A 12,214-nucleotide genomic window follows, 5' to 3' on the forward strand; every position below is an offset into this window, starting at 1 on the left:
TATACCCTCTAGGCCCTTTAGGGTATCTCTAGCCTGGGCCTGGAACAGGTTGCAGCAGTTCTCAACCTGTGGGTCGCAACCCCTTTGGAGGTTGAAAGACCCTTTCACAGGGGTCGCCTAAGACCATTTGCATATCAGATATTTACATTGCGATTCATAACAGTAGCAAAATTACAGTTATGAAGTAGCAACAAAAATAATTTTATAGTTGGGGGTCACCACAACATGAGGAACTATATTAAAGGGTCGCGGCATTAGGAAGGTTGAGAACCACTGGGTTAGAGGCTCAGAATGTGGTCCCGTGCTCAAGGGCAGCAGAGACCGACTCTCCACCCAACTGGGAAGAGGAAGGCCATGGTGATTAACTTTGAGTGTCATGTATACCTGTGGCTCGGGTGTCCTGGGGTACAGTACATGGAAAGGAGTGGCTGTGCCCTTAGAAGGGGCATCAGGTTGCTCACTGGCTGGAGTCCTGGGAGAGGGAGTCAGATGCTATGCCTGGTGGATTAGGGAGCAGAGCCCAGGGAAGCAGGACTGAGAAACTAGACCAGGGTACTGTTTCTTCACCTAGCCAGATCATCCCCTCTCCAGCTCCTGTGTAATGGGGCAAGCCCGAGGCCTCTGGACGGCTAGCTTAGTTTGCAGCAGTGGCTCCACTACCCCAAGAACCCCTCATTCTGTTCATCACTTTACAAAGACCTTCATTTGACCCCTGGGGTCTCATCACACTCTTCAGGCTGCCTATACCCAGGTTCCCAAGTACAGCCTGGGGCTCCTCCCTCTGGGGTATCACTAGCCAGGGCCTGGCACACATTAGATGCTCAAAACATGGTCCCATGCTCAGGGGCAGCAGAGATGACTCTCCATCCGATCCATGCTGGGCAGCATTGGGAAGAGGAAGGCCACGGTGATTAACCTTGGGTGTCATGTATATCTGTGGCTCAGGTATCCTGGAGTGCAGTGAATGGAAAGGGGTGGCAGTGGCTGAGGCTTAGAAACAGGGTGGAAGTCACACAGCCAGGAGGGTAGTAGAATCCTCCTTAGCTCTAGGGATTCACATTAAATGAAGAATTTAATGCCCTGGGTAGTCGTAGGGATGTCCAGGGAGGCTGTGATGACAATGATGCTGCAGTGGCTAGGGGAGCACAGCTTCGGGCCATGCCAGTCAACAGCAGCTCCTGAGTCCAGGGAGCTTCTTTGCCTCTAGTTCTGGGCTGAAGGCACAGCTTGGTTTGGGAATGAGGGAGAGATGGTTGGCTCTAAGTAGCCCTTGATCCTAGTGACTGCTCAGCTGAATGTCAGTGGCCAGCTTCAAGGGGGAACGGTCTGCCATGAGGTCCTTCCCAGCCCCAATAGCTGGATATGAGAGGCAAGCCCAGGGAAGAAGGGGCAAACTGTTTCACAGGTCACCAACAGAATTTCTGGTTTGTGCCAAGATGGTGACTCAGGACTACTGGTTATTTTCCCAAAGTCAACCTTGGAGAAACTACAGCAGGAAGAGGGAAGTATGGATTCCAGAAAGTAACAAGCAAATAGACAAAAGAGCATAAGAAACCTGAGGAAACCACAAAGGCTGCTGGAGCTGGTGAGTGCAGGAGGATGTAGGCTCTTGGCCTGGACTGGAGGGCAAGGGAGGGGCAGTGAGACAAGCTTTGGAAGTTCTGCTCTGGCCTCTCCCTGGCATTCCTATGGGGCACAGCTGCCTGTGTCCTGATGAAAGTGTGACAACAGCCCTGCTGGGGTGAGGATGAAGAATAATAGGCATTGATAGACCAATAGTGCACATCTTCTTTCATGGAACTCCAGAGCTAGTCTGCTAAAAATCCAGACTGTCTTCTGTCACCCGTGTTTCCCCTTAAAAGTCCGGCAATGAGACCCTGACTCGGGTGGGGTGGTCAACAATGTTTCTGTGGTAACTATCTTCCACCCCTGTGCCTATGACTGCCCTTCTCTTTAGCATTTAGAGACCAACACAGACTGACCTTTGACACATTCCCCAAATACATTATCAGACAATGGCTGATACTGGGGGACCTTGAACCCAGCAATGTAAGGAGATACTTGAAGAGTCCATCTCCTATAAAAGAAAATAAGCACACTGGATAGTCTTACAGACTGGAACAGAACCAGTTGAATAAATGGACTGTCAAGAAATACAGAGGGTGCCAAAAAAATGTATATACATTTTAAGAAAGAAAAAAGCTGTATTAAAATTGTAACACTCAGGATACTACATATACCAACAACAAAAGATGAACACGAGTCATGAGGAGCACCTCTTATAATTGCAGAAGTCAAACATGACTTGAGTATTACAAATTTAATACAGCTTTTTCCTTTCTTCAAATGTGTATACATTTTGAGGCACCATATTTATATTAGTGATATGAAACAAAGGCAAGAAATCATTAAAAAAAGAAGAACAGATTAGAACACTGGAAGATCAATTTGAAGAACTTCCTCAGACATAGCAGACAAGTATTACTAGAATAACATAAAAGGTCAGACATGAGGAAACTAGAAGAAGTAGTAGTGGTCCTGATGTCTGACAACCCAGAAGTTGCAGAGGAGAACATAGGACAACATAGAAACTGAGTGGAAGAAATATTTGGAAAAAAAAATAATGGATTTTTCTATTATAAATGTAAGATGAAAGTTCATGATTTGAAAGGGCTCACAAATAGTGCACAATAGGAAATGTAAAGAAAACTCATAACTAGACATATTAAAATAAAATTTAAGAATATCAAAGGCAAAAGAATTATACTTTTTTTTTTTTCAGAGAGAAAAGGAAGATCACACATAAAGCTACCAGAACCTCCTGGAAGAGCAACATGGGATGGTATTTCTGAAGTTGTGAAGAAAATAACTCTGAACCTAGAATTTTATATCCAGTGAAATTCTCATTCATATTTGAAGAAATAAGAAAAACTTCTCATATTCCCACAAAGCTTTAGAAGGTGTGTACACAAAGACCCAAATTAAAAACACTTTTGGAGGAAGTACTCAAATAAGAAAAAAAATAAATCCATGAGCTACTTTAAGAAATCTGAGTAAAGAGAAGTAAAGAAAATCAAAGATCTTGGTAAAGGCTATTGTTATCTTAAAACAAAAAGAAGGCGGTGGTGCCTGTGGTTCAAAGTAATAGGGCGCAGGCCCCATATGTAGGAGGTGGAGGGTACAAACCCAGCCCTGGCCAAAAACTGCAAAAAAAAAAGATGGCTAGGGTAAATAAAAGAAAAAGAAACCGCACATCCAAAAGAACCTAAATTAAAATTTTACTCTAGACAGTATCAGCAAGAAGAGTGGGCTGAGGTAGGGAAATCAAGGAGGCATGAGACAGTATTAAACTACTTGCCAATTAGGGGGAAACTATGATTACTGATTTGTGTGACCTATCGAAAAGTATACAAAAATTAGTTAGGCCAACTATTCTGAAATCAAAATAAAATAAATAACTTTTCAACTAATAGAAGAAAACTCAACCTATCCAATGGAGAGCTGGAAAGGAGAAAAAGAGAAACAAAAAGTATAGTAAATGGAAAATATAAAGTGGTGATAGAATAAACTTAATGCTCACTAGTAAACAGACTCAGAAAAAAATAGCAATAATAAAATGAAATAAACCTAATGACAATAGCAATTACAATAAATGGAAATGGGTAAGGCTCATTAATTAAAAGACAGAGACTCTCACACTGGGGAAGTAAATAGTATCTAATGATGCATGCACTAGAAGAGACATTTAAATTTAAAAATGTAGAAATATTAAAAATAAAATTGAATTTAAAAAATACCAAAAAATAAAAGAATTGAAAATGATATGCCAGGCAAATAAACCAAAGTAAGCTGAAACAACATTCGTAATACCTGACACAACAGAAATTAATGCAAAAAACATCATAAAGGCCAAGAAGGGATATTTTATATCAGTAAAAGGAAAAGTAGGTGAGAATAAATGGCCATTATGAACATCTAGGCAACTAACAATATAATAAAGTATATCCAGCAATAACAAACAGAACTACAGAGAGAAATATACAAATGAACAATTACAGTTGTAGATTTTATTACAGCTGTTTCTGAAACTGACGGATCAAGTGGAGAAAATAAGCAAAAAAGGTTGAAAAATTGAATAATATAATTAATGAGCTTGAGCTTATCTTGAGCTATATATAGGAACTCTACACTGAACACATTCCTTTTAAGCAGAGGGGACATTTATGACCATGAATCAGGTTGTAACAGCAGCCTCAATCAATTTCAAAGAATTACTATCATACAGACTAGGTTCTTTGATAATGCAGAAAAACTAGAATAGAATAAGAAGAGCTCAAAAAGACCCTAAATGAATCCCCAACAATAAAAAAAAAAAAAAAAAAGAAGAGCTCAAAAAGTCATATATTTTTGGAAGCTAAATAGCATATATCTTAGTCTTTAAAATGTCATTAAGGAATATAAGAAATGTTTAAAACTGAATATCAGTGATAACACTATATATAAAAATTTGTAGGGCACAGCTAAAGCTGTATGTAGAGCAAATTTATAGCTTTAAACACATTTATTAAGATGTAAGAAAAGTTAAAAATAATAAACTTAACACTCAAGAAGTTGGGAAAAGAGACCTAGAACAAAATTTAAAAAAAAAGAAGAGAAATAATAATTTTTAAAAGGGCAGAAATTAATGAAATGGAGATACCAATACCAACAACAAGGGAGACTGATGAAGCCAAAAGCTGGTTCTGTATTAATAAAATTAACAGATCTTTAGCAAGACTGACCAAGAAAAACAGAGAGAAGATACAAATAAATAAAATATGGAATAGAAGGGGGAAATAACTATAGATGCAATAACACTTATTTCAAAACTGTGTTGAAATATGTGCTCATAAATTTGAAAACCTAGTTAAAATGTAAAAAGGTCTGGAAAAATATAAAAATCCAAAGTTGGTGCAAGATGACATAGAGAAATTGTAAAGGGAGTCAAAGAGCTTCTGTTCCAAAAAAGTGCAGAGCCTGGGGTTTCTACATTCCAATATGTCAAGGAAGAGTAATTCCTATTCCATGTGTTCCTCCAAAAAATTTTAGACCAGAAACTTTTGTGAACAAAGCTTCAAAAATTCTAAATAAAGGGATTTAATCTAACAGTGTACTAAAAGTGAATATATTATAAAAGAAATATAATAGTGGAGTGAAATTATGATTATCTCAATCGCTACAGAAGAAGCTTTTGATGAGTTTTAACAACCTTTATAATAAAAACTTTTAGCAAACTAGTAAGACAAAGCTAGATAGTAAAATTCTACTATAACAATTTTATTTTATAAAATTTTAGATGTGTTTATTCCCTTCAATATTGAGAACACTGTCACCATTATTATTTACTATGGAACCAGAGATCATGGTCAATACTCTTTGAGAAGATAAAGAAGAATGGGGTAAGAATCTGAAAGACAGAAAACACTTGTAGAGGTATAACAAAAACAGAAGCAATAGGCAAATTACTAAAACAAATGAGTTCAGCAAGGTTGCCAGATAAAAAGGGACCTATACAGGAAATGAAAGCATTTCTGTATGTCAGTAATAATCAATTAAAAAGGGTAATAGAGGGGGCGGCGCCTGTGGCTCAGTGAGTAGGGCGCCGGCCCCGTATGCCAAGGGTGGCGGGTTCAAACCCAGCCCCGGCCAAATTGCAACAAAAAATAGCCGGGCATTGTGGCGGGCGCCTGTAGTCCCAGCTGCTAGGGAGGCCGAGACAGGAGAATCGCGTAAGCCCAAGAGTTAGAGGTTGCTGTGAGCCGTGTGACCCCACGGCACTCTACCGAGGGCGGTACAGTGAGACTCGGTCTCTACAAAAAAAAAAAAAAAGGGTAATAGAGGGCAACACCTGAGGCTCAAAGGAGTAGGGCGCCAGCCCCATATGCCACAGGTGGCGGGTTCAAACCTGCCCTGGCCAAAACTGCAACAACAACAAAAAAGGTAATAGAAATAAGCTACCGTTCACAATAACAGCAAAGCCATAAGTCTCTAGGTATAACATTTCTATGTAGAAAACTTTAAAACTCTAGTAAAGCAATTGGTGGGACTACACCTGCGGCGCATCTTACAAGGGTACATGTGAAACTTACTAAATGTAGAATATAAATGTTTTAACACAATAAGAAAAAGCCAGAAAGGCTATGTTAACCGGCGCCTGTGCCTCAGTCGGTAAGGCGCCGGCTCCATATACCGAGGGTGGCGGGTTCAAACCCGGCCCTGGCTGAACTGCAAACCAAAAAATAGCTGGGCGTTGTGGCGGGCGCCTGTAGTCCCAGCTACTCGGGAGGCTGAGGCAGGAGAATCACTTAAGCCCAGGAGTTGGAGGTTGCTGTGAGCTGTGTGATGCCATGGCACTCTACCGAGGGTGATAAAGTGAGACTCTGTCTCTACAAAAAAAAAAAAAAAAAGTTAAAAAAAAATAAAAGAAAAAGAAAATATTTCAAATTGTATATAAAACCAGCGCATGGTACCCCATGATTGCAAAATGTACACAGCTATGATTTAATAAAAAAAAAGAAAAGAAAGTGGCTACACCAGCTACTCTGCCATATAAAAGAAAAAAAAAAGAAAAACTCTAGTAAAGCATGATAGATAATTTGAATAGACAATTTACTATCATAAAAAGGACTTCTAAGTTAATTTTTTAAGTTTATTCCCATCTCAATCAAAATCCCACATAGTTTTTGGAAGAACCTTTAAAATCTACTTTAAAATTTATTTGAAAGAATAAACGTCCCCACATAAGAGGTTGGACAATTAAGTTTGCAACTCGTTCTAGAAAAAGTGCTTTGAAGGTGGACATGTCGCTGGTGTCAGTCCGTAGCTTCCCAAGAGGAGTACCTTGCAGGTGACAGGAATGATATTCAGCAATGAGGAATGTAGCATACCCTTTTTCTAGGGTATGCTTTTTTCTTGTGCAAGGGCTCCAGAGAGTGATCTGAGTGGAGGGGATGAGCTCCTCCACACCCTCCCACCACCACCTCCTCCAGGAAGCAACCAGAGATGAGAGGCTATAAGCATGCTGGTGGCCCAGGACTTGGGGCCAGTGTGGACCTGCAGGAGGGAAAGAGGGCTGCTTGTTCCTCTTAGGACTCAGGGCTAAAGGAGCAGAGTCTTAGACACCCTACCTCATCGAAGTCAGCCATATCCTCACAGTTCTCCAGGACCCGGGAGTAGAAGGATTGCCCTGTGGGGGGAAGAGGAGACCCTAGAGTCAGACCTGTCTAGATAACAAGCATGGGTGACACTCCTCAGCCTGGTAGCCATCCAAGAGCATTTGACTCGCAACCACTTGTCATGAACTGTGGGAGCTCATGGTTGTGCAGCTCTCTCCAGCACAAAGCCAGTCCCCGTAACCTCTTACCTGACCCTCCCAGCAGCCCTATGAGGTGGGAGGGTCACAGGCTGTTAGGTGCATTTTACAGGGATGCCAGAATGTGGGAGGGCCCTGCTCGTCAGAGTAGGTGTGGGAGTGGACCCAGGGTTCTTCTCCCCACCACGCTGATTGTCCAGTGGCTCTCCAGCCTCTCCTGCAGCCTCCCCAACTCTGGTGGCCTTGGGCTTGCTACCCTGAGCAAAAGCCTGGTCTAGAGGGTTACTGCTGCCGGCTGACTGGGCCTGTGAAGCCCAGCCTCTTCCTAGGACCGGGTCTGCAGCCCCACCAGGGGCTCCTGCCCAGACCAGGCCCCGAATAACTGGTCAAATCCCAGACCGCCATCCCCCGAAGGCCAAGGAGGGGTTGGAGGGGTCAGAGCTGCTCTGACCCTCCTGTGGATGGGACTGGGGCTGAGTAAGAAGGGAGGCTTAGCAAAGCAGCTGTGTTCTCTGGGAACAAGGAGGCCTCTCTCCTCTGGCCTCCTTTGCCCCATCTGTTTAATGAGTGGTTCTTATGACTTGTGAGCTAGTGGGAGTTCACTACTGAGCCCCCCTCTGACAAGCAGGGCAGGGGCTTGATGACAGAGGAAGGTGGATGCTGAGATAATGAAGAAGCTGTAAAGCAGAAGCTATATCCACAGAACACAGATGTGAAGTAGACAAGATGGGAAAGAGAACTTTTAGCACTAGCTGGGGAAAAACAAAACAAAACAGAAGTCAAATAGAGAAATCTCAGTAACAAACCCCAAGTCAGCCAGAGGAGGAGAGGGAAACATGAGAGAGAACGCCTGAGCTATAAGCTTCTTTAAATTTTCCCCACAAGTAACATGAAATATAAAATGAGAATCAGGTGAACATATTTGCGCATCAGGGTTTCCCCAAGGCCCTGCTGCTCCGACTAATCAAAGATCTTTCCATCCTACTTTTCATCCTAGAAGATCTTAATGAGTCTCAGATGTGACTGTCCTCAAGGTCTCCTGGAGTGAAAAACCGAGCACCCCAGGGGTGGGTGGGCAGGGCAAGAGGACCCTCCCAGGTGGCTGGAGTGTGCAAGAAACTTGCAGTCTAAATTCTCCCTGCTTGTGTATTTCCCATGGCCTTATTACAGAGGAGTAAAACACAGTGAAATCGGCCATTGCAGAATTTATACTTTTCTGTATTGAAATGTACTAAAACTCGTTGACTTAGGCCCAGGGTATTTAGATGTGGTGAATATTCTCAGACACGATGAGGTAAAATTAAAAAAAAAAAAGTTCACTGAAACTGATTAATCGTACAGAGAAACAGTGGAAAGTTCAACTTATTAAGAAAACAAAATAAAAATGTGTCAAACGGTCTATAAAACCAGTGTATAGTGCCCCATGATTGCATTAATGTACACAGCTATGATTTAACAATAAAAAAAAAGAAAGAAAACAAAATGTCTTTAAGCATTTTTGATGAGCCATTTTCAGGATGATATGTACAGTGGCTGTATCATTCCAGCGGTCCTATTGTGTTCACTAGAACAGAGCCCGGGGACCTCCATTGTCCATTCCAAGTTATCAGAGAAGGTTACCAACTCCATCTCTTGTTTCGAATTCTTTTCCACTTAACATCTACTCCATTCAAAATTGTCTTGTTGACATTTCTGCTTCATTTTAGATGGCTTTCAGACAAAACCATTAAAAATCCCAATATCCGATCACCTTTCTTGCCATGGGGAAGATCGAGAATAAAGGTTGAAAGAAAACAGCCTCTTTCTCACATGAAGAGGCTGTGTGGATCGAGTGAGGACAATTGGGGAAAATAGAACTAACTTCCTTCCTTTCTCCCTTCCTCCCTTCTCCACCCCTCTCTCCCTCTCTTCCTTCCTTCCTTCCTTCCTTCTCAGCTGCTCATGGGATAGCTGAGCTGTTTGGTTTGAAATAACCTCCCTGAGTCAATAAAGGGAGTATGAAGGGCAGTCTGTGCTCAAAACATAATAAGCGCCGTGGCATCACATATACCCATCCCCAATCAGAGGGCTCAGGTGTCCAGAGCTTAATAGAAATGACTTTTATGTCATTTAAAAATATCCACACTACAGCTACCCTCCTAAATGAAGACCAGCTCAGTGCTTGTTTCAGATGCAGGATGGTATGCTAGCCTTCTGTGCAACATGATTTAGGGGACAAAATGTCCCATCTGGACAAAATGACTCCTCTTCCAGACAGATTACCCTTCTAGAGCCAGACCTTGGGAAAAAGCAGGTGGGTGGGGATGCAGTGGCTAGCCCACGCACTTCATTCATTTCCCCAGGCCACAGGGGTCCTCCCCTCCTGGCAGGTATCTACCCCACTACATGGCCCTGGCAGAGCGGAATTGTACAGAGATCAACTGAATATGGACGATGTATTTAAGAGCTTATTACAGCCCAGAGGGGGATATGTCAGGCCTGGAAAAGGCTGTTACATAAGACAGAATTTGTTCATTACCATGCAAAAAGTATAAAGTGAGAATACAAGAAAAGGAGAAATGACTCTCAATTTAGCTGGTCAAAAAGGCATTGGAAGCTCAGATGGAATCTAGATATGCAGAGAGACTGGGGAGAAGGGAGAAGAAGGAAATCTAAGCAGATGTGAGCAAACATCTGAAAGTGTGGAGCAGAGAGCAGAGCTCAAAGAACCTGGATGCAGGACTGAGAGTCCTGATGGTGAAGGGAAGACCTCCTGCCCTCAGGGAGCAGCCCTTCAAAGGAAGACCTGAAGGGGTCTGGGGACCCAAAAGGGTATAGGCTGAGGCAGTGGGCCAGCTAAAGGGAAAGGAGAAGATCCTGAGACTATATTCAGGGACAGCCTGGTTTTTCTAGGTATCCCAAGAGTGCCTAACATTACTGTCGTCCCTGTGTGAGCTGAGAAAGAGACGAAAAGACTCTGCTTGTGAGCCCGTCTTTAAAATCAGAAGGCTCAGTTGTCTGCAGTGCCGGGATGGGCTGCAGAGAGCTCTGGCACGCCCCTCATCCTCTCTCGTGTCCTGGCATCTCCTCACCCTTCTTTTCCTCCACAGTGCAGCCTTACGGTATTTCCACTCTCCTGAGTTCACAAGCCTGCTCCTTTTGAAGGCCAGCTACTTCCACAGAGCGCCAGGAACCAGGGCTGAGGCTCACACACCCCTGTGTGCCGTGGGATGGGGAGGAAGAGCCAGGTGTGCGGCTTGGAGCCAGCTCCCGGGCTGGGGTCCCGGAGCAGGCTTGCCTACCTCTTGGGGTGTCAGAGTCATCTGTGAGGTGGGGTAATTATCCGGGGCCAATCTATATCCTGCTACTGCTGGGAGGATCCGCAAGAGACTATTTCTGGGAGAGTCTCTGTAAGGGACTTTGAGGACAGCCACGAGCCCCTCACAATCACAAAGGGCATAGCCCAGAGGTTAAGGCTCTAGGGCCAGAGTGCCTGAGCTCAAGTGCCAGCTCTGCCACTTGCTAGCTGTTTGCCCTTGGAGAAGATATTTAACTTCTCTAGTTTCCTCACCCTTAAAGTGGAGGAAATGATAGTCCTTAGAACAGCATCTAGCACATGTTATGACCCAGTAAGAAATAATATAGTATTACTAAAGAGTCCTGTTTTTTCTTTATACCTTTAAGTTATGTGCTAACTATAGTCTCTTCTATTATGAATCATATTTGTAGCTTATTTTTAGTAGTGTATTATCAGAAACAATCATCTTATATAAAGTTTTTCAAGTTTGAGGTATTTTAGGTGTGATTATCTCTTCTTTTAACTAGGCAAAATTTACATTCATAGATATTATGTGTACAGTTTAATGAGTTTCAATAAACGCATATACCTGTGTAATCACCACACAGTCAAGATACAGGACATTTCCATCTCAACATACTCCTTTGTGCCCTTTTCCAGTTGGTTTCTAGCCCCCCTAGGTAAACACTGCTTTTATTTCTAACATAAAAGATTCGTTTTGCCTGTTTTAAAATGCATATAAATGATATCCTACAAAATGGACTTTTTCGTGTCTGGCTTCTTTTGGGCATCGTAATGTTTTTGAAATTTATCCATGTTGTGGCATATATCAGCAATTTATTCATTTTTATTGATGGGTTAATGTTCCATTGTATGGACATACCACAACTTGTTGATCCATTCTTCTGTAGATAGACTCTTGGGTTGCTTCTGGCTTTGGGTGATGAGTGAAGCTGCTGTGAGCATGCTTATGAAAGCCTTTGTGTGAACATGTACTGATTTCACTTCTCTTGGAGAAATACCTAAGAGCAGAATTGCTGGGCCATAGGGTAGGTATCTGTTTAACTTTGTAAGACATTGCCCAACGGTTTTCCAAAATCGTTGTACCATTTCTCAATCCTACTAGCAATGTAAAAAGTTTGCTATTCTACATCCTTGTCAACATTTTTTTATTGTCACAGTTTTACATTTTAGCCGTTTTAGTGTGCGTAAAATAGTATCTCTTCATAATTTTGATTTTTTTCTCTAATGACTAATTATGTTGACCTCATTTTCAATATGCTTATTGGCTATATATGTGTACCTGGTATCTCTCTTATTCTATGAACAATCTGTTTAAGTCTTTTGCCTACTCAAAGAATGTGATCTTTTTTTTTTTATTACGGATTTGTTCTTTATATTTTCTGGCTACAAGTCCTTTGTCAGATAAATGTGAATACTTTTATCCTGGGTGTGGCTTGCCTTCTCATATTCCTAAATTTTTTTATAAATAGCAGTTTTCAATTTTTAAAAGATCCAATTTATCAATTTTTACTGAAATTTATTTCTTTTTTTCTATTAGTTGTTGTTGCAGTTGTTTAGCTGGC

The 12,214-nt window shown here is 42.0% G+C and overlaps 1 protein-coding gene across 1 annotated transcript in view; it reads right to left on the minus strand.

Annotated features, from left to right (window-relative positions):
- Window positions 1–12,214, minus strand: part of OTOF (otoferlin) — a 95,010-nt gene that overhangs the window by 71,373 nt on the left and 11,423 nt on the right. Inside the window, exon 2 of the mRNA XM_053589642.1 lies at window positions 7,167–7,225. Coding sequence (XP_053445617.1) covers window positions 7,167–7,225 — 59 coding nt within the window. The remainder of the gene's footprint in view (window positions 1–7,166; window positions 7,226–12,214) is intronic.

Source organism: Nycticebus coucang, chromosome 4, assembly GCF_027406575.1.
Source record: "Nycticebus coucang isolate mNycCou1 chromosome 4, mNycCou1.pri, whole genome shotgun sequence".
In the NCBI taxonomy this organism is placed as follows: Eukaryota; Metazoa; Chordata; class Mammalia; order Primates; family Lorisidae; genus Nycticebus; species Nycticebus coucang.